General features: G+C 37.9%; 2 protein-coding genes across 4 annotated transcripts in view; both read right to left on the bottom strand.

The window, feature by feature from the left end:
- Nucleotides 1-1,301: 1,301 nt before the first annotated feature.
- Nucleotides 1,302-12,217, bottom strand: LOC127435090 (putative transporter SVOPL). 2 transcript variants are annotated; one of them, XM_051688262.1, is made up of 16 exons: nucleotides 11,769-12,217; nucleotides 9,552-9,705; nucleotides 9,315-9,418; nucleotides 9,131-9,229; nucleotides 8,874-8,945; nucleotides 8,666-8,790; nucleotides 7,727-7,790; nucleotides 7,506-7,631; nucleotides 6,454-6,582; nucleotides 6,172-6,245; nucleotides 5,827-6,023; nucleotides 4,942-5,053; nucleotides 2,275-2,356; nucleotides 1,815-1,904; nucleotides 1,524-1,637; nucleotides 1,302-1,423 (listed from the first exon to the last, which is right to left on the bottom strand). In XM_051688262.1, exons 2-16 carry the CDS (start codon nucleotides 9,682-9,684, stop codon nucleotides 1,412-1,414), a joined length of 1,533 nt encoding a protein of 510 aa, XP_051544222.1. In that variant the 5' UTR covers nucleotides 9,685-9,705; nucleotides 11,769-12,217; the 3' UTR covers nucleotides 1,302-1,411. The 2 variants fall into 2 exon arrangements, with proteins under 2 accessions (XP_051544222.1, XP_051544223.1); XM_051688263.1 differs by having other exon boundaries at nucleotides 9,315-9,415.
- Nucleotides 12,218-12,974: 757 nt separating this feature from the next.
- LOC127435381 (UPF0606 protein KIAA1549-like) overlaps nucleotides 12,975-26,780 on the bottom strand; it is a 43,475-nt gene continuing 29,669 nt past the window's right edge. For both annotated transcript variants that reach the window (XM_051688807.1, XM_051688808.1), the window contains 7 exons: nucleotides 26,110-26,339; nucleotides 20,781-20,922; nucleotides 20,350-20,703; nucleotides 20,204-20,256; nucleotides 19,762-19,889; nucleotides 19,516-19,676; nucleotides 12,975-18,536 (listed from right to left, as the gene is read on the bottom strand). In XM_051688807.1, the coding sequence (XP_051544767.1) occupies nucleotides 18,306-18,536; nucleotides 19,516-19,676; nucleotides 19,762-19,889; nucleotides 20,204-20,256; nucleotides 20,350-20,703; nucleotides 20,781-20,922; nucleotides 26,110-26,339 (1,299 nt within the window). In that variant the 3' untranslated portion in view covers nucleotides 12,975-18,305. The remainder of the gene's footprint in view (nucleotides 18,537-19,515; nucleotides 19,677-19,761; nucleotides 19,890-20,203; nucleotides 20,257-20,349; nucleotides 20,704-20,780; nucleotides 20,923-26,109; nucleotides 26,340-26,780) is intronic.

The following is a 26,780-nucleotide window of genomic DNA, read 5'->3' as shown; positions in this document are numbered from 1 at the left end:
TTCTCTCAAAAATGATTAATGGTAATCATTTACTCACCCTCATGACATCCCAAATGTGTATAACTTTCTTTCTCCTGCAGAAATGTTCAGCTCTGTAGGTCCAAGTGAATGGTAACCAAAACTTTGAAGCTCCAAAAGTCACATAAAGGCAGCATAAAAGTAATCCATATGACTCCAGTGGTTTTAACCATGTCTTCTGAAGTGGTCTGATCAGGTTTGAGTGAGAACAGACCAAAATATAACTATTTTTTCACTGTATATCTTGCCAATGCAGTCTCTAGGCACCATCATGATTTCAAGCTCGATTACATTTTCTAGTGTTTGACGCATGCGCAGAGTGCTAGATGGTGCTAGGAAGTGTAATGGAGCTTGAAATCATGATCACCAAGGAAACTGCTAATGTCATTTATAGTGAAAAAGGAGTTACATTTTGGTCTGTTCTCAAACAAATCTGACTGGACCACTTCAGAAGACATGGATTAAACCACTGGAGACTTATCGATCATTTTTATGCTGCATTTTTGTAGTTTCAAAGTTCTAGCCCTCATTCACTTGCATTTTATGGACCGACAGAGCTGAGATATCCTTCTAAAAATCTTTGTTTGTGTTCTGCAAAAGAAAGAAAGTCATACACATCTGGGATGGCATGAGAGCGAGTAAATGATGAGAATTTTCATTTTAGGGTGAACTGCTCAAATTTGTTAACACAAAAATAGTGTAATGTCTCCCCCTGGTGGTTATTAATGCATTTAGAAATCCTAATCAGCATACACATTTAAAAATGTAAAGACCTCTGTAAAATACATAAAAAAATTAAATAATATTCTCATCTTGTTTGTATGGGTGTAAAGACATTTTTGTCCATTACAATGCTCTCAAGAATGAAAACATCACCTCTGCCAATACCACCTGTCACCGACTAGTAAATTATGGTCTTGACAGGCTGTGATGTAAAACAATGGCTATTGGCTATTTAAAAAAAGGACAAGATGTTTGATATGTTTCTCCCAAACTTACTGTTTCAATAGGATTTCAATAGGAATCAAACTATTTCATAGGGTTTCTCATCAAATTTGTCACTAGGAACATACAGGCAATGTGAAAAAACAACAACTCATCCTTTAATTAATTTACATTTAGTCAGTAAGCAGATGCTTTTATCCACAGCGACTTACAAAAGAGGAACATAAAAGCAATTTGTCATACAAAAGTCAAAAATATCTGCAGTTTCGCAGTGCCAAGTTCCAATAGTAGCTGGAGTAGTATAGAAGGTAGCACAGAAGAAAGAGACAGACAAGGAATGTTTTTTTATTTTTTATTATTAAATAATTAATAATTAATTAATTAATATGGATCCATATTTTGTTACAAAAGTATAATAAATCAGTCCTTCATCTCCATCAGATGTGTTTCATGCATTTTGCTGAAATAGAAGAATGGAGACTGTCAGTACTGTAGTTTCCACTATCAGGATTTGTATAGGCAAAACAGTAAGGAAAAAAACAAATTAATTTCTGACTTACCAGTAATGCTCGTCCTCTGGTCTCGATGGGTAGCAGGATCACTCCCACCGCACAAAACACACACACAGCAGCGAACGGTGACAAGGCCAGAATCACAGACTTAGACATTAATACCTAATACACAACCACAAGGAAATCAAATGTGTTAAACTCACAGACCTAACACAAATATGCATGTATATACACACCATTATCTTTAGTGTGATGTTATCTACACAAGTAGATACAAGTTAGATTGTTCAACACACAAAGCTATATATATATACACACAGAGACAAGTACACAGAGCACCTGCGCAATAAATGGTGCGATCATTCCTCCTATTCGACTGAAGGAAGTACAGAAGCCCATTCCTATTGAGCGCACAGCTGTAGGATACACCTGCAAATACACACCCATGTCAACCCTGCTTTAAAAATAATTGACATAACAGACTGCAGGGTTGGTCAAAGCCTTAAAGGGATAGTTCACCCAATCTGTCATTATTTACTCACTTCCAAAATTTTCTTCCATCTCAGTAACCATTCACGTTCATTGCATCTTTTTTTTCCACACAATAAAAGTGAATGGTGACTGAGGCTTTCAATCTTCCTAACATCTTTTTTTGTGTGTGTGTGATCTACAGAAGAAGTAAAGCCATACAGGTTTAGAACAATATGAGGGTGAGTAAATGATGACAGAATTCAAATTTGTTTGGGGAACTATCCCTTTAAGATGAGAAGAGTAAGTGTGCAAGTGTTGGGTGTCTCACCTCTGCTGTGTAAATATAAACCACATTAAAATTCATGGCGACCACAGAGCGAAGAAGGAAGAGCAGCACTGTGAAACCAAACCTGTATGAGGACAAATGCATATTAGTGAGTCTTCTACTATGACTTCTAATCATTGACCATAAGAAAGCGAAAATGCATTGCTTCTAAATGTTTCTATGTTTGCCCTCAAGACATTGACTGAGCCAATGTTGACACATCAGTTCTTTCAAACAAACAGAGCAGTGCTGAATGTGCCACAGATTCGCAATGTTAACACAATATGTGATTACAATATGCACATAATACATTATAATTACACAGTACTTGGGTAGTTGATGCATACTGAAGCATATTTTTAGAAACCTCAAAATTTTAGGTTAAAATTAAGTTAATGTTTTAGGTTCAAATAAAAATATAGAAGGGTAAGTGAATAATCACCTTTTTGTCATCACTAGTTCATTTTAAATGGTCCTGCAATGTGACAAATGCATTTTTAAAAGTACAATTATTCCATGTTTTTTTTTTTTTTTAAATTAATATGAGCCTAAAAAGCTGCATGTGTAATAATTATAAAAAATAGCAAAATCCTGAGGATGATTTTCCAGGGGTGATTGCGTGAGGTATGGTCAGTTGGTCTAAATCCGAAGCTTTGGCTTTGACAGCGTACTGCCCAATAATGGCTTTTCAGCCGGGTGCCTCCCAGTGGCCCAAACAGGGAATTAAATATTTGGGAATTGTATTCCCAGCAAATTTGTTTGATTTAGTTAGAGTTAATTTTGACCCCATAATAAAAAGGTTTTCGAATGATGTGGGTAGATGGGCTTCATTACATTTATCTATGATTGGTAAGGTTAATGTATTCCAAAATTCAACTACCTGCTACAATCTCTCCCTATATGTCCCCCTCTCTTATTTTAAGCAGTTTGATAGTATAGCAAAGTCCTTCATTTGGAATGAAAAGCATCCCAGGTTACACTGCAACAAGTTACATAGGCCGATTGAAAAAGGTGGGCTACCCTACCCAAGATTTTGTTTTATTATTATGCGTTCGGTCTCAGACATTTAGCTCATTGGACACTTCCACCTGAGAGAGCCCCTCCCTGGTTTGGAATTGAACAGAAAGTTATTGCCCCTATTTTACTGTTACAAAGCCTTTCTATTAAACTAATTGGAGAAGTTAAGTCGCACCCCATTATCTCGCATCTGCACGTGCTATGGACAAAAGTGTCCAGAGTGTTTAATTCAGACATTTATTTAAATGTTGCCTCAAGCATATGGCTAAACCCAAAGTTGCGTATTGGTGAGTCCCCTTTCTGTTGGTCGGAGTGGATTGAGAGGGGTGTTAATACACTCAGTGACCTATATGAGAGTGGTGGGTTGAGATTGTTTGAAAATTTGGCCCAACATTTCAGGATTCCTAGATCTCAGTTCTTCAGGTACTTACAGCTGTGCCACCTACTTTGTACTATTTTTGGGAGTAGCATACACCCCCATAAAAGGGCAAATACTCTAGAAGTGGTGATTACTGCTTTTGGAAAAGGTCATGAGGCATCAGTGTATTACTCCCTGTTAATTCAGAGTCTGGGGGATGGAGCTTTAACTTCTCTCAAGAGATTATGTGAGAGAGATTTAAATTTGTTATTGGAGGAGGGAGTGTGGGCTAAGATTCTAAAAAACGTCAAGTCTACATCTAGAGATTCAAAGGTGCGTCTGATGCAATTTAAGATTTTGAATCGATTATATTGGACCCCCTCTAGATTGTATAGACTTGGTCTTAAAGACACACCCACCTGCTGGCGATGCCAATCAGAAAAATGGGGACATAACCCATGTTTTTGGGGGATGTGTTAAAATACAGGAATTTTGGTTAAAGATTCAGGGATTTATGTGTGATGTGTTGGACACAAGGTTTTCATTTTGCCCCAGACTCTGCATTTTGGATGATGGGGAAGTCATACATTTTGGGCGTAGCCACTTGAGAGGTTGGGTCCTGGCCGGAGTTATAGTGGCCAGGGGAATAATACTCAGGGGGTGGAAGATGGCTGGGGCACCCTTGTTTCAGGAGTGGTGTGGGGAGATGAGCGAGGTTGCGGCATTTGAGGAGGCAATCTTCAGAAGGTTAGGAAAGTGGGATTTGTTTAATAGGAAGTGGGGTGGATATTTAGATTTTTTGAAGGGTTCTCGGGGAGGGGCAGTGGAGAGGGATTTTTGATTGTGATTTTTAATTTTTAGTTTGATGTGTATGTGCACTCTTGCTTTTTGAAAGTATAATTTTTTTTTAGTTTGTTTCTAATTTTTTGCTATAATTGTAAGAGACCACTGTAATGCATGTTTGTGTTGGGTGGGGGGGATGTTCGGGGGGAAGGGATTAATTTATATATCTGATTCCGTATTTTATGTTGTGTCTATTGGTTTTTTATGAATGGAATCAATAAAAATGTTAATAACAAAAACAAATAGCAAAATCCTATTTCAAATAGTTTTAGATGTAGTATAGCAAGTCACATCACAGGACATGTCAACTTTCCAAAAGTATTTCACATCAACTACTCACTTATGTAAACGTCATAATGTAAAATGTGACCCAAAAAATATCTTTCATAAATATTTGGAAGCATTTCAAATAATTATAGAAAGCGAGAGAGAAATCAACACAATCTACTCACATTGTTGTGCAAATATTAACGAGCATGAAGAAAACAGCAGACAGTACCAACAATATGACCATGCTGGGTTTTCGTCCGAATATATTTAACAGGCCGATATTCAGAGGGATGACTGCAGGGAAAACGAACAATAACTTTTAACATTAAACTAGCATTAAACCAAGCGGTTCCATTCATTTATTAAAGGGATAGTTCACCCAAAAATGAAAATTCTCTCATCACTTACTCCCAGATGTGTATGACTTTCTTTCTTCTGCTGAACACATATGAATATTTTTATATATATATAAAAAGAGCTCTGTAGGTCTATACAGTGCAAGTGAATGGTGGCAGAACTTTTAAAAAGCTTTTAAAGACAGCATAAAAGTAATCCATATGACGCCAGTGGTTAAATCTATATCTTTGGAAGCGATATCATAGGTGTAAGCTATAAAAAGATCAACATTTAAGTCCTTTTTTTACTATAAATTCTCCTCCCTGCCCATTAGGTGGCAATATGTACCAAGAATGCAAATCAGCAAAAACAAAAGAAGAAGAATGTGGAAGTGAGTAAAGTAAAAGTGGAGGTTTATAGTAAAAAAGGACTTAAATATTTATCTGTTTTTCAACCACACCTATCATATCACTTCTGAAGATATGGATTTAACCAATGGAGTCATATGGATTACTTTTATGCTGCCTTTATATGCTTTTTGGAGCTTCAAAGTTCTGTCCACCATTCACTTGCATTGTGTAGAACTACAGAGCTGAAATATTCTTCTAAAAATCTCTGTTTGTGTTCAGCAGAAGAAAGAAAGTCATACACATCTGGGATGGCATGAGGGCGAGTAAATTGTGTAAATGATCCCTTTGACTAGAATGGGTTACAGGTTAAATGTCACTCACGTGCAACCTCGCCTAAACAGCTGATGAGAAGTGTTTGGTAATCAGTAATGTTGAATGGGATGCAGTAGCACAGCGCCTCCTCCTGGTTGTGTTTGATCTGGTGCTCTTGGTCAGCGTCCGTCACACACAGAAGATTCTTCTCCAGTAATTCAGAGCCGCTGAGGACTGAACCATAATAGGAGAAGGACGCCACAAACCTGTGGATGAATACATGGCACATCAAGCAGAAAAGTAAGCACACAAAGTGTACAGTTACTGAAATGTGTATTTGCTAATTCCACACACACCAACAAACCAACACACAAGTACAAACACACACAAAGGGGGATGTGAGATAAAAATTACCATGAGTACCACAGCAAAAGGGATGTTCTTCTAAAAGCTGGGCTGATCAGAGTTATGGCATTTCCTCTTTCTGTCTGAATACAAATGGTTCTGTAAGTATTATGCTTACACTGATACAAATGCATGCATTAATGTGTGAATTAAAGGGATAGTTCACCAAAAATTACAAATTCTGTCATCATTTATTCAACCTCATGTTGTTCAAAACCTGTATGATTTTACTATGAATATACTTAAAGCCTGCCAGAGTGGATGTCACAAAGGAATGAGTCTTTTACACACCACTTCAGGTTCCCTCAGTTCTCCTTCAGGTAGGGTGGCACGATTCATCCTAGCAATCCAATTAAGCGTAGACATGGCTCCCTGGACGTTACCTGCTGACACCTGATACCGTGCAGACTCAGGAATAAACTAAGACAGAGAGAGAGAGAGAGAGAGAGAGAGAGAGAAAGAGTTTGTCAAAAAGAAAGCATCCATTTCCTTCAGAATGATCCAGAACCATTTTGATATATTTTGTTTTTACATTTATGCATTTGGCTGATGCTTATGCAAAGTGTCTTCAAGTTATACATTTTATCAGATTGTGTGTTATCCAGGAATCGAACCCATGATCTTGTTGTCGTAAAGGCCCCTGCACACTTACGGCGAAGTTCTTCTTTCTTTTTGTTCAGAGGTAAAAAGAAGTTCGAAACAGCTGAGCAACGACATACTGTTTGCGAACATTTAGACACCGGTTACACCGCTGTGTGAGGCATGTAGAAGTACATTTAAATATAAGGATGCACAAGACAACATGTAAACCTTAACTAATGTGACGTGTTATCAATGACTATACCTCATTCTATGAGTAGAATTCACACAATATGAGTAAAAGAAGCTTTACCACTCTAACCACTTTAACCACTTGATGATGATTTGAAGTAATATAAATGCAGTAGATAATGTGTAATTTGTCATGTTTACCTTTTGCATTCATTGCGCTAATGCGCTAAGACACTATACGTGGCCATAATATGCGCAAATTACACTCTTTTATTGTAATTTTTGTATAAAAGAGTGTTAATGGGCAGAATACAGACAAAAGAATGATGATAAGAGAGTGGAATTAGCTGTCAGCCTCAAGTAGGTGGTGCTCCAGGTTACACCTACCGATTACGTGGACCAATGGCAGTAAGAAGGTGTTTAGCAGCTGGTACGAAATTTTCCTGAAAATTCGCCCCAGCGAGCTGTTACGAACCACCAAATCAAACTCAAATGCACCTTTGTTCTTCGATATCGTTAGATGGCTTTTAGTGCCACGCTCTACTAGCTGAGCTACAGGAAATTAAACTGACCAAAAAGAGTCCGATGAGTATGAGGCTGGGGATTACGGAAAAACGAATCATCCAACGCCAGCCCATCGTGGGGACCACAGTCATGCCAAGAATGATAATAAACATAGATCCAAGCATCCAGAAGATCTGTCAACCAATCACAGAGAAAAAACACAGAAATTAGGTCATTATTGGAGGTTTTCAAGTCAAAGGTCAAACATAACTTTCAATTAGTCACTCACTGAGGCAAGAGGGAGCAGGAATGCTCTATATTTGGCTGGAATAAATTCTGTTTTCAGAACAAACCTGCAAGAGGAAATAACAGAAATGTTTGGAGAACAAGTCACTGTGGCACAGTAATAAATACTTTATAAGCCATTGATATGACCTCACTAGCATTAAAATGCTTTATGACAAGGTAACCATTTTTTTTTTTTTACATATACTATACTGGAAAGGGTGTGGACAGGGCCTTTGCTAATTGGGTGGGAGCCATTCTAGGGGCCCACAAGTCACAAGGGGCTCCCGATAATTCCAGTATGAGTGATGTACTGTATTTGTATTAGGATCCAGTATAATTAATTCAATGTATTGGTAACACTTTACAATTAGGTTCCATTCGCTCACATTAGTAAATGCATTAGGTAATATGAACTAACAATGAACATTATATCTTTTACATCATTTATTCATCTCTGTTAATGCTAATTAATATAAATTGTTAATTGTTAGTTCATGTTAGTTCGTAGTGCATTAACTAATGTTAACATATACAACTTTTGATTTACAAAATGTTACTATATGTTGAAATTAACATTAATCAAGATTAATAAACACTGAAAAAGTATTGTTTATTGTTATATTAACTACTGTTGTTAAATAATGTTAACAAATGGAACCTTCTTGTAAAGTGTTATCAATGTATTTTACTAAAAGATTTCAATAAAAAAATAATAAAGAAAAAATAATAATATTAAAGATAATATATATATCCAATACAACCAGTACACACACACACACACATATATATATATATATATATATATATATATATATATATATATATATATATATATATATATATATCACACACACACACACACACACACACACACACACACACACACACACACACATTTATGTCTACGGCCCTGCATTTGTGTATTTGTTTACGTTCTCACCCTTGAGATGTGGCCGCCACACCACAGCCCACCATACAGCGCAGGAAGATAAACCAGCCATATGATGGAGAGAATGAAGTGAGCAGAGAAAAATATGAGGCCCATATAAAGCCACCAAACACTACCTGTGCACACAAACACATTTCTTTTTTAATTTACCCTTCAACCACATTCAATCAGTTCTGGGTCAAACAGAATGTTGTCTGACCTTCCAGCGTCCATATCTGTCCGCAACATAGCCACAGAGGACCCCAAAAATCATGAAACCGAAAAACACCATCTAAAATACACACACAGAATAGGCTGTAAATATTTAGTTCACAAACAAAGATTAATAAGATACAAGAAGATACAAACATAACTGGTTGGTTTGTGCAAGCAATGCGTATTGCACTTCAACATTCCATTCCTGCCAAACTCAAAGTGAAAACAATATAAAGGGCCCTAATGGGAGGAGATACTCACCGTGGAGACCAGAGCCACCTGCCAATCCTCAAGGCGCCACTCACAGCGGATCTCAGGTGAAACCACAGCCAACAACATGATCTCCATCGCCTCTATTATCTATACACACACACATCTTCAGAAATACTGACAACGACACAATGCATGTGAAAACATAGCAAAAAAAAACACACTCTTTTCTTACATTGGCACTACCCATGATGACAAAAAGCAGAATATGAAAGCGTCCAAAGCCAATGCTCTCCACAGCCTCCTCCACGGTGTAGCATTTTGGTTCTGTGTGGACTGCTGGGGTCAAAATCACTCTATTAGATGCTAGGAAACTATTTGACAGGTTATATTGCCTTGCACTGCACCGTGAAAGTGTAAACACGTCAGCTTTGTGTAAGCTTGTGTGTTGTTATGTTTGTATGTTCCTCACCTTTGACCTGTGCAGGTTCTGCAGGTATGTTATTGCTGGTGCTGGTATTGATTTCTTCCTCCAGCTCAACTTCTTCAAGCTGGATGGCATCGACCAACTGGGTTTTCATGGAAGACGATCGTTTTAATGCCATTCTTCTGGGAACGTTTATTTCCTGTATTGCAGGCAACAAAAAATTATGTGAAAATGTTATAAGCAAAAGGTAAAAACCATGGAAAGATTAACCACTTTCAAAAGTATGATGGTATTACCATGAGTTTTACCATGTTTATACCATGTTTTTAGACACTGTGCCATGCTAATACCATGTTTTTTGGAAATGCAATATGGTAACTATATTTTTGGACATGCTGCTATGGTAATACCATGTTTTTAGACATTGTTCCATGGTAATACAATGATTTTGCACATGTACTATGGTTATACCATGTTTTTGGACATGCTACTATGGTAATACCATGTTTTTTAGACATTGCACCATGGTAACACCATGTTATTAGCACAAGCGCTATGGTTACACCATGTTTTTGGACATACTACTGTGGTAATACCATGTTTTTTAGACATTGTATTATGGTAATAAAAAATTTTTCAGACATGTACTACGGTTAATCTATAATTTTGGACATGCTACTATGGTAATACCATGTTTTTTAGACATTGTACTATGGTAATAACATGTTATTTGGACATGCACTATGGTAACACAATGTTTTTGGATATGCTGCTATGGTAATATCATGTGTTTTATACAGTGTACCATGGTAATAACATGTTTTTAGACATTGCACCATGGTAATAACATGTTTTTAGCACAAGTACTATGGCTACACCATGTTTTTGGATGTTGTACCATGTTAATACTATGCCATTTGCACATGTACTATGATTACACCATGTTTTTGGGCATGCTGATATGGTAATATCATGTTTTTTGACATTTTACCATGGTAATAACATGTTATTTGCATATGTACTATGGTTACACCATGTTTTGAGACATTCTGCTATGGTAATATCATGTTTTTTGACATTGTACCATAGTAATATCATGTTTTTTGCACATGTACTATAGTTACATGTTTCTTGACAGGCTGCTATAGTAACACCATATTTTTAGACATTGTACTATGGCAATAAATGCATTAAGACATTGTATCATGGTAATAACATGTTTTTAGCACATGTACTATGGTTCCACCATGTTTTTGGATGTTGTACCATGTTAATACCATGCTATTTGCACATGTACTATGGTTACACCATGTTTTTGGGCATGCTGATATGGTAATATCATGTTTTTTGACATTGTACTATGGTAATAACATGTTATTAGCACATGTACTATGGCTACACCATGTTTTTGGATGTTGTACCATGTTAATACCATGCTATTTGCACATGTACTATGGCTACACCATGTTTTTGGGCATGCTGATATGGTAATATCATGTTTTTTGACATTGTACTATGGTAATAACATGTTATTAGCACATATACTATGGCTACACCATGTTTTTGGATGTTGTACCATGTTAATACCATGCTATTTGCACATGTACTATGGCTACACCATGTTTTTGGGCATGCTGATATGGTAATATCATGTTTTTTGACATTGTACCATGTAATAACGTTATTTGTACATGTACTATGGTTACACCATGTTTTGAAACATTCTGCTATGGTAATATCATGTTTTTTGACATTGTACCATAGTAATACCATGTTTTTTGCACATGTACTATAGTTACACCATGTTTCTTGACAGGCTGCTATAGTAACACCATGTTTTTAGACATTGTACCAAGGCAATAACATGCATTAAGACATTGTATCATGGTAATACCATGTTTTTGGATGTGCAGCTGGAGGAATACCATGTTTTTGGATGTTGTACCAAGCTAATACCATGTTTTTGGACATGCTGCTGGAGGAATACCATGTTTTTTGGACATGTACCATAGTTATACCATGGTTTTCTTTGTGCTTTGGAGTACAATGTAAATATCATGCGATACGTATATGTAATATAAACAATATAGTATAATATGCACACTTAAATGAAAAGTTAAATTATGTTACCATTACTGTACCACATTAAATGCATTCATCATTCTGTATCCTACTTCATGTTACTCATTTTGGGACCAAAAAATACACAGTGCTGTTGTAAATGTTGCAGGTGCAGGTAAATAATAAAAGAAACATTCTTACTATGATGATCCAAAGATGTCATCAAACGCGATTCTTTATCATGTTAAGGTATTTCCCACGACATCTCATCCGACAGTCAGTTTAACACTTAGTTTAGGACAATTCGAGGAGTGTTCACAAATCCCGTATGTTCAGTTCCTGATTCCTTTCAGCGATTTATGGAAATCTGTCTCCAAAAACACTGATAACTTGGGAAGCAGTTTTCAGAGCCATACAATCAAATACACACCTACTTCAGCTGTCTTATAATCCAAAATCTGAGCTTTATATAAAAATAAAAACTCCTTTTGAGCAGAAGCATCTTAGATCTTCCAGCTCGCGCATTAAAACCACATCCTACACCTGCCGACAGGTAAATAACGTCACAAACTTCAGCGTGTAAAGGGTGAGGCTTAGTTTTAAAGGGCCATACTAGTGTCTTTTTTGTGTTCAAAGACAACACGCCCAAGAACGAGTTACTTTGCTTTGTGTAAAAAGGTCTTGAGTGTTGGATTTATATTGCGTAGTCTTAGCCTGCCTGGACGCACAGGACAAACAGGTTTAATGGGGTTGCAAACTGACCTATATATTTTCAATAGAGCTGTTGACGTGTTTGTAGTGTAAACTAACAAACAGCAAACAGTGTTCTTCAACTTATTTTGTTTAAATTTTAGCCGGCCCATCATTTGTAACTTCAGAGTAGGCTAAACACATCCTGCTATTGTTTTTTATTTATTTATTATTATTATTATTATGCTTTAAACAACATTACAACACATTGTATCACATATATTACTGCCAGGTGAAGGAAAGAAAGGGAAATAAATAAATAAAATATAAATTTAATCCACAAATAAAGATGCTGCTATTGTTCAGACCTGATTGGTAAGAGTTGTAACCTTACAGGTTTTGCCTGAAAGGGGCGTGGTCAACATTATTTATTTGTTGTCATTGTGCATTGTACAAAAACAGAGCTTGAATATAATTTACATAGTGCAGTATTCTATTTATTTATTTGCAGAATATGCAAATAAATAGTTACTAACTATAGGCTACATAAACTATACAGCATAGATCTGGTTTAACCCCCGCTAGGATTGTACTGAATCCCAACTGGCATATTTTGACATGCCACCCCACATAGTTGTGAGCTGAAGTTGTGATTCATCTTCTGCTGTCACCTGGTTTGCTGGTTTACATGAAAGAGACAGATTCAACTGACAGCACATTGTTTATTATTTAATATACACAACAATACAGAGACATAAAACATCAAATAGTGGAATGCAGTTTGCAGAGACCAAGAGAGAAATAAACAAGACAGAATGATAGATATAATGAGAAATGTATCCCTTCATGATGGGATCGCAAAGATGATGTTTGCATTGTCAACGAAAGAGATGACAGTAATAAAATATCCTTTAATGTAAAACTAAAATCTAAGAATTCACTTTATGTAAGATTTAGTATACATTCCAGTTGCATCCTCTATGGCACTGACATAGGGACAAGGGGAGGTATATTATTGCTCGCTCACACACACACACACACATACACACACACACACACACACACACACACACATATGTTGGTGCAGCTATCATTATGAGGACTCTCCATAGACATAATGATTTTATACTGTACAAACTATAGATTTTATCCCCTAACTCTACCCCTAAATCTAACACTCACAAAAAACGTTCTGCATTTTTACATTTTCAAAAAACATAATTTAGTATGTTTAAGCGATTTGAATTATGGGGACACTAAAAATGTCCTCATAAACCACATTTATAGCATAATACCCTTGTAATTACCAGTTTGTAACCTATGTTGTCCTCATAAACCACTTAAACCTGCCCACACACACACACACACACACACACACACACTGCATTCAGTTAATCTCAGAGTTTGTACATTTTAATTGCTATAAATATGATTAAGTTCAGTGCTGTAAGGTTTTGATGGTTTCACACGCTCAACATTTCTCAAACACACACACACACACACACACACACACACACACACACACACACACACACACACACACGCACACACGCACGCACACACACGGTGGTGTGTTAAGTAGCACCATGTTAATCAAGTGACTGTAAATCTAATATTTATCCTCAACATCCTTTTTTATGAATGCGTAGAGTTGTTATTTAAAAATCTGCAAGAAAAAAAAAAAGAAGCAAATTAATAATGACATCAAACAAACAAAAATATTCCCAGTTGGTCTTTGCACAGTGGGAAAGGGTCCTCTACCAATGATGCTTGCCTCTTATTAGTCATCTGTGGACTACATACTGAATATTTAAATATGGAGAAATGACCATTTACATATTAGTACTTCTTCTATTTGATATATTTTAATTATAAATATTGATATTTAAATACTTTCAAAAATATTATTCAGGTTTATAAATGGCAAAATACTGAACATTTTCTTTTTTTTCAATGATGATCAAGATGGTTTTTCTGTGCTTTGCTTTGTGTTTAGTCTCATGAACCATTACATAGTAGTCTTTCATATTAAGCTAAATTCTATGAAGCTTGTTTCTTGTTTTTTCGATATTTTTAAAGGCTATAAGCATGCCCATTAAGACATTAGCACACAAAATAAAGAGAAATAAAGCTTCACATGCGTCCTGTTTAAGGCCTCATACTTAAGAAAAAAAGAAAGAGAAAAAAGAAATAAAAAAGACAGAAAGAAAGAAAGATGAAAGGAGGAAGGAAAGAAGGATAAAAAATAAAAGACAGGAAGAAGGGGAAAGAATTAAAAGAAAAATGGTAAGTAAAGGAAAACAGAATAAATTAGAAAATATGAAAAAAAGAGAAAGAAAAATTAAAACACTCTGAAATCATGTACAAAACAACATTAAACAAGGCCTTTAACCTTTTAACCTTAAAGCAATCATTACAATACTTCTGTGCAAATCCACATGACCATATACATGAAAATACATTGAGAATGTCTACTGAATTACGAAGCTAAAGGTATTATATGCCTCAACAGTGATTTGGTCTTTTTTTAAATGTCCCATAGCAATACTTTTCCAACATCTTTAACATTTTTACATAATACTTTTATAACAATAAAAAATAAATCTAATATGGTTAACATATAATCTAACATATGATCAGTTTGTGCTGAATGGATCAATACATCAATATGCAATATACATTTTTATATAATATGAACTTTATATATTTATAGTCTTCTCTCTTTTCCACAATAAACTCTTAAACTGATTGACTTCCATCATCACCATGATATCAATGTGCAAAGATGAAAATGTGCAAAATTAATAAATCAGTAAACTGAGAAACTTCTCCAGGCCACTGGCAAAAAAACCTCAGATTAATACACACTGGTATCATGAATGCATACCTTTGATATCTCTCCTCAGATGTAGACATACTGTAGTGAGTTTAGGATGGATGCAGCAATGACGTTATCAAGATGGGAACCGTGCTGCCAGCAGGCCAAATCTTTTTTTTTCTGGAGGAAGTTGAGACCGCTTGTCTGTTAGTTCTAGTTCAAAAACACGCAAACAAGCTCAAAAGCACACAGATCACTAACGCAGAGAAAGTTCTCAACAACAAGCTGCAGACACATTCAAAACTCTCCTTCCCTCCCCTGCAGAGTCAAAAGTACCCAGAGCTCAAATGTAAGTCAAAACCATGTCAAGACCATGTTCCACAACCTAGTGAGCTGCCTCACTGCCTATATAGGCAGCTGTCGTTTAAGGGGTTGTTTTCATCGAGCACATGTTCGCTATTTTTCAAATATTTTTCTACATATACAAGTGCTAGACAGATGTCTTTTACCATTGCACATCATCTTGCTGTTTTCAGCGTTTTGTGCAGGAGACTTAAGTTTTTTAGATGGCATGCCAAGTAAGAAAAAACTTTATGCATCTCGAGACACCTGCATTTATTATATTCGCCGTGTTGCGTCTAGCTTTTTAGCACAAGAACAAGTTCGGTCTGAATGGTAAGTTACTAAGTAAATTGTAATCAGATTACTGACTTTACTGATTACATCATTGAAAAAGTAATCACATTACTAATTACTTTTAAGTTACTTTCTAAAACACTTCAGAGCAAAGCTTTTGTTTTTCTGCACAACAAATTCAAAATAGTGTCTATATTTCCTCCTTGTTCATTGACTCGTTAGTGGCACATGCCCTTAAGATGTTCATGTAAGAGATGAACATTAAGATGTTCTACATAATATAATTTTAGAAATACTGTATGTGTAACCCAAATAATGCACTTAAAAGTATTTAAGATCCCACATTAAACATTAACAAAACATTAAAATACATACTACAGTGTATTTATTGTGTAACTACATGTTGTTCTGCAAAAAACCTGGTATTAAGATGTGTTTTGGGTGATCCAATCACATGTGGTCAGCACTAAATACAGGTCTAAATGGGTCTAAAACGTTTTGTGATCGTATCACAAAAACCACATACGAATGTAGTCAAAAACGCATGTGTCCACATCGCATTTGAGGTGTAAACTCTAATCCGTCCTGTATGCGTCTCGACAGCAGTAAAGCGCCGCCCCTGACCTGTCAATCAACCACTGCGCTAAAACAAGTGTTTAAAGTTTAAAAGAATTAACCGTCCGATCGTAACTTTAAAAAAAAGCAGATACATACACATACACAATTAATACAGGTAATATGCTAAAATAACTGACAATTCTGCTTGACGTGTTGCATTTGTGCTTAGATTAAATTCAAATTGCATCTGGGAGAAACAGTGCACCGTTTTATCACGCTTTCTTTGTCTTTTCTGACTTTGTTGCACTTTAATATCATGCAGTAACACACTGACATAGTGATTGATGTATGTCGTCATGAAACAGAGACCCTCCCCTCCAAATCTGAACACAAGTGGTCACTGGAGATGCATTTAAACGACCAGCTGTAAACAGTGATGCATTGTAATACCAAGTGGAAACAGAGTCTGAGGTTAAGGTACTGGTAGGTTTAGGGTTAAGGTTTAGGGCAAGGGTTGGGTAAGGTTTATGGTTAGGGATAAGTTTAACAGTGTAACTGTAATAAAACGCAGGTACTTTAAATGTAAGTACAATGCAACAACACGTATGTACATAATAGGTACATTGTAGCAAATGCTTAAGTACATATTAGTTAAAGACACCTAATAAAAAGTGGGTCTGTAACTTAACTGAAAGTCAGTAACTATAATCTGATTAAAATAATTAAAATGTAATGCGCTATAAACTCAGAAGTGACTGATTTGAAAGGCAGCAACTGCTTGTGGCACACAAACAGAGGGAAACTCAGCTCGCAATTGATTTCAATAAAGTATGACGTTAGCATGTTGCTAAGCTAATGGCGCGATATTATAGTAAGCATAAAAATGTGACTTTTTAGAACTTTCTGCACGCATGTGATGCTGCCTTTGAATGTGGTTAAAATGAGGTAACCTATAAGGCATCATTAAGTTGTGGAACAACCTTTGTGTTGGTAGTGGACCTATGATAACTTAAAATGTAGGCAGCTCACTGGGGTTTGGAACAGAGTACATGTTTTCACCTGATCAGCCATCTTGAATAAATGGAAGAACAGGGAAGAGGCGAGAGAACTAAAGCAACAAAAGGCGAGAGGTAAAGATGCCATTTCAGAGTTTCTGGGCTGGGCCATGTTGTGGCATTGTGATGGAGGCAAGAAATGATTTTTAGCACCAGAGGAAGTTTGGAGACATGAGGATGATCCATTTGAAGGAAGCACTTCGACAGACATGGATTTGAAGGGAAGGAATGTTCACATTAGCAACAGTCAACAGTAAGTCTGGAAAGTTCACAGCTCTCAGCATGCATATTAAGAGTCTGAATATGGGGCAATGTTGTCTATTTTTCCTAAACAATCTGGACAAGTCCTTGTTACGAAAGATGTCTTTTTTTTTTTTGGTGAAATATAGGAGAGGGTATTGAAGTTCATTTCTGCATATCAGCAGTGAAATTTTAATTGTGAATGTACTGGCAATGATAGTACGTAAGATTTTCAGATTTTCAGAATTTCTTCATGCGTAACAGACCAGCCGTACTTAAATTTTAAGGCCTGAAACATGATCTACACAAGTATATGAATGCAAATGCTTATACCTAAGCTCGATTTTGTGCGTTGTTGTGTTCCAAAATGTATCAGGTGGTAATTCTTAACGCAATTCATTCTCAGGGTTGCCACAAGGGGCTCTAATGTCATTCATGGTGGTCATTCAAACAGTTTAAAGGAATTGCTGAGCGAGTTAGTTAAAGTTGACATGTCACCGGCACAGCAACAAAAGAGAGCACACATTTATGTTCAACGAGAACAATAGGGCCAAACATTCGCATCTGAGTTTGTGTACTTGCAAAAAGTATGTTTCTGGCCTAAGATTTTGGTTTGGGTTTATGTAAAGCAGCTTCTCAGCTATGGAGCTGTGTTAGGATTTGAGAGGATGCTTATGTGGTGGTACATCACAGCTAATAGCTGCAAAAGGAAGTTACCCATGACTGGGGTTTGGGTTTATCTCAACTGTGGTAGCTGGCAAGAACCGTCTGTTTCTGAGAAAGTCTCTGAAGTTCCTCCCTGATGGCCTTTATGAGGGAGGCGGAGGAGTGAGTGGGTGGAGAACGCTCCTCAGGGGCAATGTACCCTGCGGTAGAGGGTTCCAGGTGGACCTGGGGTGTCGTGGGTTCCTGTAGGGCTGTCCTGGGCATTTGGAATACAGGTGAGGAGGAATACTCAGGGAATGTCAAAATCTGTGAGAGACAGAGAGAGGGATGCATAAAATACACGAATAACAGAGTTCTATAACAAAATTAAACACACACCATATATTTCAGATTTTGACAAACAGTGAAAAACTCTAGAAGTGAATGGGGCCAACACGTAAATGCTTAAATACTCATCGTTTCAAAAGTATAGCCACAAGACATAAACAATATGCATATTAACATGATTTTAGTGAGATAAAATCACTTGCTAACATTTTCTGTGTAAAGTTATATCCAATTTTACAACTTCGTTGCCATGATGACGTAACACCGCAAATCCTAAAACCCTAAAACGACTGTAACAATTACGATTTAAACAACTTTACAGCCCAAATAATACACTAGTTTTAAAAGAAGAATTAATGTAAGTGCTTTTATGAAAATATGCACTTCACATATCTGCCTTTAAACCCCTCTAAAAATTGGCCCCATTCACTTCCATTGTAAGAGCCTCACTGTAACATCTATTTTTGCTTCTTTTTTCTTTTCTTTGTTTTTAAGAAAAAGAGGGACTACTCGAAATTATTTTTTGTGGTAATCAACATCATGCCACAAATGCTGTCGATTAAACTTCACTTGTGTTGAACCTGGAATATTCCTTCAATACAACTTTCTTAATTTATTCACTTAATTAAACTTGTTAATTGTTACTTTCTCAGTTTACTCCGAACAATTTTAATTGAATTTACTTAAATGGTTTTCATTGTTTTGTTAATATTATATGTTCACTCCTTTTGCATTTTCATTAATTTACTTTGTATGTCTTATTTTTGTACAGATTTCATTTTACAGAGCAAAGCTGCAAATGCACAGTCATGACAACAAACCATACTAAATTGAATTTGAAGTTGATAGAAAGAAAACAAGTATTTTAAAACACCCTACTGTATATATTATTATAATTTTATTATATTTACAGAGAGAATTCGGAGAAAGCCACTGTGTGCGTGCATGTTTAACTCACATTGTCTCGGTTGGATCCAGGCCTCTGGTTGGAAATCTCTTCATCTGAGCGGTATTGGGCCCAGCTGGACCCCGACGGCCCCGATACACTACGGCCAACACCAGGGTACAGTCCAATTCGACTCGACAAACCCACCTGTGTTAGCTGATGCAACTGTGCACCTACACAGACAACATACACATTGTGATTATCATAGCATGAACATACACTTACACTCCATGTGAAATAAACTCAAAAGCCCTTTACCTGTGCTGCCACCTACTGGTCGTGGCCGAAAAGAAGATGGAAGGTCTTCTCCATACTGCCTCCTGTTGGAGTAAACACGATCTGACTGCATCTCTCCTGACATTAGATACCCAGAGCCTTGCTCCTGCCTGTCAATTTACAGTATACGAATCTGCTGAGTAAATATTGTATCTGACACTTAATCAATTAGTAGTGATTACACAGCCATTATATCCCTGGTGAGTACTTGCATGAACATGACACTACAATATGGTCAAAACAAAAGTTTGTCAAACCTGTAGACAAAATGAGACTTGGCTACATGTTTTTTAGTATTAGGTAGTCGAACCTTTTATGTGCACTTATAACATGGAAGCTTCTGTACTAGTTCATTAGTTTACGTTTTAAAGTGAATTAATATATACAACTTCTTTTCCATAAAACATTCCAGAATCCATCTCACCTCTGCAGCAAGCCTTGGACTGACGTGGGAGACATTCCTAACTCGGCATACCTCTATAAGATAAAGAGAAAGGAGACATTTTACATAACTTAACTACTACATATGTATATAAAAATGATACAGCTCACATTTATACAGTAACTCACTGCCGAGAAAGGACTGTGTGCAGGGGCTGCGGGGTAAGAGGAAGAACCCCACTGGTGTGAAGGCTGTGAGGACGGGCTTGACGGTTGACCAGGGCTGATTTCTCCAACTCCAGTCACTGCAGTAACGCCAGTGAATGTCAAAGGGGCGGAGCTTCCTTGAGAGGAGGGCGAGACAAGCGCAAAGGCGTCATCCAATAAGGAGTGCATCTGCTGGCGGGCTTCTTCAATGGTTGGTTGAGGTGGGACGTAAGTGGTTGGGGCAGGGGCAGGACCAGGAGGCGGAGATCCAGGGTCTAAAAACACCTCATCAGTGGGGGAGGGGCTACCTGCATCTGGGAGCTGGTCTGCATCAGACTATAAGAATAAAACAGAAGTTTTGGTTAGTCTGTGTTACAGTTAGATGAAAGCAAATGCGTATGTGTGTGTCCTACCACATATGCCACATTGTTGACCCCAGGGTACTTCCTGTATGTGGCGTCCCCATCAGTAATGAGGCGATCTTTGTCTCTCAGACTACCACTACCACTCAGATTCTGTCTCTGTCTCTGTCTGGGAGAGTGTCGTCCTCTGGAACTACACATATAATGAACATGCAAAAAACATAAAGATGTTACTCTCCATTTCTAAACAAAATCACTTTTATCTTACCCAAGCTGAAATGGATTAATAAATGCCATTTTCTTTCCTGTTTTGACATATTTCCTGTTGAAACAGGAAGTAAAATATATCGAAGGACTCATCCCTTTTTATGCAGTCAATAATCTTAAAGGAATAGTTCTCCCAAAAAGAAAAATTCTCCCATCATTTACTCACCTCCATGCAATCCCAGATGTGTATGACTTTCTTTCTTCTAATGAATACAAACAAAGATTTTTAGAAGAATTTCTCAGCTCTGTAGGTCCATTTATTGCAAGTGAATGGTGGCCAGAACTTTGAAGCCACATAAAGCACATAAAGAAAGCATAAAAGTAATCCATACACAGGGTTGGGGAGTAACGGAATACATGTAACGGGATTACGTATTTAAAATACAAAATATAAGTAACTGTATTCCACTACAGTTACAATTTAAATCATTGGTATTTAGAATACAGTTACATTCAAAAAGTATTTTGATTACTGAAGAGATTACTTTGCATTTTATTGTCATTTGTTTCATTTAATATTTAGTCCTTTCAGATGGAAAACATTTATACATATAAATGATGCGATCCAAAGTGCATTTAAACAGCGGTGAAACACTTTCTTATGATGTGTTACATTCATACGAGCAGACAGAGAAGTAAGTTTGGAGCAGAAGAAATAGAAATAAATCTTGTGTAAATTGTTAGCTTTATGCTAAGCTAAAATGCTATTTATGGCCATTTTACATGCACATGTTAACAGGCACGAGCATATTTTTTTTATCAAGAAAATTCACGTTGGATCATAATTTCTTTTTTTCTAGTAAGACCTTTGATATTAGGGCAAAAATCGTATTCTTGATAATCATTTTTGTATTGTTTTCCTGCAAAAATATCTAAAAATCCTTAAAACAAGATCAATTTGATTTATCTTGTTTTAGAATCAACACTGCATAAGATATTTAGTTTTTTCAGAGAATGTATTTTTAACATGTGTATTTTGTCTTACTGTACTGGCAGAGTTTTTATAGTCAAAACAAGTGAAAAAAATCTACCAGTGCTGAAGAAGTAATCCAAAGTATTTAGAATACGTTACTGACCTTGAGTAATCTAACGGAATACGTTACAAATTAAATTTTACAGCATGTATTCTGTAATCTGTAGTGGAATATATTTAAAAAGTAACCCCCCCCCAACCCTGTCCATACAACTCCAGTGGTTAAATCCACACCTTCAGAAGCGATATGATAGGTGTAGGTGAGAAACAGATCAATATTTCTAATATAATATCCTGTAATTCCTTTTTTACTATCAATCTCCACTTTCTTTTTTTTTTCTCCCCTTTTCTCCCCAATTTGGAATGCCCAATTCCCAATGTGCTCTAGGTCCTCATTGTGGTGTAGTGACTCCCCTCAATCCGGGTGGCGGAGAACGAATCTCAGTTGCCTCCGCTTCTGAGACCGTCAATTTGCACATCTTATCACATGGCTTGTTGAGCGCTACCGCGGAGACCTAGTGCGTGTGGAGGCTTCACGCTATTCTCCATGGATCCATGCACAACTCACCACGTGCCCCACCGAGAGCGAGAACCACATTACAGCGACCACGAGGAGGTTAACTCAATGTGACTCTAACCACCCTAGCAACTGGGCCAATTGGTTGCTTAGGAAGCCTGACTGGAGTCACTCAGCATGCCTTGGATTCGAACTTGCGACTCCAGGTGTGGCAGTCAGCGTCTTTGCTTGCTGAGCTACCCAGGCCCCCCAATCACCACTTTCACATTCTTCTTTTGTTTTCGGCGATTCGCTTTGTTCATGCATACTGCCACACACTGGGCAGGGAGAAGAATTAATAGAAAAAAGGGCTTAAATATTGATCTGTTTCTCACCCACACCTATCACATTGCTTCTGAAGACATGGATTAAACCACTGGATTCTTATGGATTACTTTTATGCTGCCTTTATATGCTTTTGGGAGCAATATAATTTTGGTACCAATTCACTTGCATTGTATGGACCTACAGAACTGAGATATTCTTCTAAAAATCTTTGTTTGTGTTCTGCAGAAGTCATACACATCTGTGTAATGTTTAATGTGTGTGTTCATGTATTTTGTGTCTTTTATTTTGATAGTTTATTTCCTGTTCATGTCATGTGATTCCTGTTTTCCCTCCATGTTCATGTGTCTTGTTTTCATTGGTTCATTGTTTGATTATATTGTTTAGAGTTCTGTTTGTTCATTGGTTATGTTCTCCCATGTCCATGTATTTAAGCCCTCGTGTTTTCCATTGTCCTTTGTCAAGTATTATATATATTTGTTAACGTTGTTCATGTCAAGTCAAGTTTATGTCAAGTCAAGTTTTTGTTAAGTCAAGGTTATAGTCAAGTTCATGTTTGTTTCACATTTATATTTAGGGTTTTTTGGATTTCACGTTTGTTAATAAAATTGCACTTGGGTTCTTCACTCCATTGTCTTCGTCATTGCCAGCAGCATAGTTACAGAAATACCTGACCGAACTATAAACCCAGCAATCCAGCTCCTCCACCTACGTCAAGGGAATCGTCCCTGGAGGATTACGTTGAGGGATTTTGCGCTCTGGCCTGCCAGGTGGACTTTAATGAGATTGCCCTCAAAGACTGTTTCCGATTTGGACTAAATCTTCACTTTTATGCCCGGCGGTCGCAGTTCCCTCAGCCTCGCTCAGTATATCGACCTTGCCTGCAGATCACTGGTTCTACGTTCACTGTGGGGGAGGCGGATGCCAAGCCAGAATTCCATGACATGGCCGCCGAGCCAGTGTTCCACGTCATGGAGACCGAGCCAGAGTTTCAATTCATGGCCACCGAGCCATAGTTTCACATCATGTCCGCCAAGCCAGAGTTCCTCATCATGGTCGCTGAGCTAGTGCCATCTTTTGTCCCAGATCCTCAGCCTGCTTCATGCCATGTCACAGCAATGCCTCAGCCTGCTCCATGCCATGTCACAGCAACGCCTCAGCCTGCTCCATGCCATGTCACAGCCACGCCTGAGCCTGCTCCATACCATGTCACAGCCACGCCTGAGCCTGCTCCATGCCGTGTCACAGCCACGCCTGAGCCTGCTCCATGCCGTGTCACAGCCACACCTGTGCCTGCTCCATGCCGTGTCACAGCCACGCCTGAGCCTGCTCCATGCCGTGTCACAGCCACGCCTGAGCCTGCTCCATGTCACGTCACAGCCACACCTGAGCCTGCCCCATGTCACGTCACAGCCACGCCTGAGCCTGCCCCATGCCACGTCACAGCCACGCCTGAGCCTGCCCCATGTCACATTACAGCCACACCTGAGCCTGCTCCATGCCACGTCACAGCCACGCCTAATTCTGCTCCACGCCTTGTCATAGCCACTTTGAAGCTATTAGACCTGTAGATGGTTCCCACCCTTGTACCCACCCTTAGTTCTCCTGAGCAGGCAAGGGGAACTTTCAACCCTCCCACCCCACCTGGACCCTCTGAGCCCTGGACTCCGCCTTGGCCTGTCGGTCCTTCAACATTGCCCCAGCTCTGCGTTCCCTCGGCTCCACTGTGGTCCTTCAGCCTGTCGGCTTTGCCGGGGTCCCTCGTCCCTCTGGCTCCTCCTTGGTCTGTCGGTCACCTGGCTCCGCCTTGGCTCTCCGATCCTCTGGCTGCGCCTCGTCCCTCCGATCCATCAGCTCCACCGGGGACCTCCTTCCCTATGGCTCCGCCTTGGTCCTCAGTCCCACTGGCTCCGCCTCAGTCTTCCGATCCCCCAGCTCTGCCTTGCTCCTCTGAGCCTCCAGCACTGCCTTGGTCCTCCCTGCCATCGGCTCCACCCTGGCCCTTTGAGTCTTCAGCTACCCTCCGGGCACCAAGTTCCATGGTGTCGCCCTTCAAGTCTCTCACGGCACCGCTTTCCATGGCTCCGCCCCTCGAGCCTCTCAGGGCCTCATCTTCCATTGACTCTGCCCTTGTCCCATGCCCCACGCCTCAAGACCCCATCCCCCCCAACTTACCCAGCTCCCTACAGAACTTTGGAACTATGTCATGTTTTACGTGTTTGTTCATGTTTTGGGGCGTCGGGAGCCGCCCCTAGTGGGGGGATATATAATGTTTAATGTGTGTGTTCATGTATTTCATGTCTTTTATTTTGAAAGTTTATTTCCAGTTCATATCATGTGATTCCTGTTTTCCCTCCATGTTCATGTGTCTTGTTTTCATTGGTTCATTGTTTGATTATCTTGTTTAGAGTTCTGTTTGTTCATTGGTTATGTTCTCCCATGTCCATGTATTTAAGCCCTCATGTTTTCCATTGTCCTTTGTCAAGTATTATATATGTTTGGTAACGTTGTTCATGTCAAGTCAAGTTTATGTTAAGTCAAGGTTATAGTCAAGTTCATGTTTATGTTTGTTTCACATTTATAGTTAGGGTTTTTTGGATTTCACGTTTGTTAATAAAATTGCACTTGGGTTCTTCACTCCATCATCTTCATCTTTGCTGGCAGCATCGTTAGAATCTGGGATGGCATGAGGGTGAGTAAATGATGAGAGAATTTTCATTTTTGGGTGAACTATCCCTTTAAGTAATAATACAGCCACTCCGCAACCAATTGCAAAAAAAAAAAAAAGAAAAGAAGCACAACCAACCATGATTTGTTACTTGCTATTGCTAGTTGGTGGCAGGTGGTATTTATAATATAGGAGAAGGGGACATTTTCATTATAGAGTGCATTTTATTGGATGAAAAATTGTGTAGTGCAAAATTATTCATCAATATTTGTGGTCAGTTTTGCTGAAAGAGAAAGACATTACATTTTTAAATGTATAATCTTCTAAAAGTTTAACTAAAAGTTTATTTTGTCACATTTTAGGAGTATACCACTACATATAGTACATATAGATGGCCTTACAGCAATCAGACTTAGACTAAAACTCTAATTTTGATTTCATGGTGTCTTTAAAAGACTTTTAAAAAATTCACCTTTTGTGTTCCACAAAAGAAAGTCATACAGCTTTGGAGTAACATTAGGTAAATAAATTAATTTTAATATATGGGTAAACTATTCCTTTAAAGAAGGAATAGTTAGCAATCTCCCAATGCTTCATCTTTTGCAGAACAAAATAAGTTTATTATCCTGACCTCTTGCGTGGCTCTCCACATGATGAGTGTGTGTGTTCCTCTGGGTGCAAAATCTTGCGTATCTGATCCTGAGCTTGTTGATACACTCGCTGCTGCTCGGAGCTGTCGCCAAACACAGCCATGATGTCCTCCATGGAAGGGAACTCATAGTGGCCCTTCCTCTTGGCACGCAGGCGGATTTTATTGCGATGGTGTTCAATCTCAGATTTATGCCTCAAGGCTACCTGGATCTATATCAATGCACATACAGATTGGAATAATGTTAATAAGTCATAAATGTTTTCTAAAAGACAACAAGAAATCAAAATTGACCCTATTTAAATGCTTTTTTAATAAATCTTGGTCTTATTGTGCATGATTAATTGTTTTTTTTTTCTAAATAAGTTTTTATCTTTTTTATTATCTTTCAATAAATGTTTTAGTCTCTGAAATAACTTTTTTACACACAGCAGCCACACAGGTGGGGAGAAATAATATTAAAGGGATAGTTCACCCAAAAATGAAAATTCTGTCATAATTTATTCACCCTTATGCTGTTCCAAACCTGTTTGACTTTCATTATTCTGTGGAACAGAAAGGAAGATGTTAAACAGAATGTTAGCTTCAGTCACCATTCACTTTCATTGTATGAAAAAAAAAAGATTCAATGAAAGTGAATGGTGACTGAGGCT

Source organism: Myxocyprinus asiaticus, chromosome 45 (genome assembly GCF_019703515.2).
Source record: "Myxocyprinus asiaticus isolate MX2 ecotype Aquarium Trade chromosome 45, UBuf_Myxa_2, whole genome shotgun sequence".
Taxonomy (NCBI): Eukaryota; Metazoa; Chordata; class Actinopteri; order Cypriniformes; family Catostomidae; genus Myxocyprinus; species Myxocyprinus asiaticus.
This window is presented reverse-complemented; position numbering and strand designations above follow the sequence as displayed.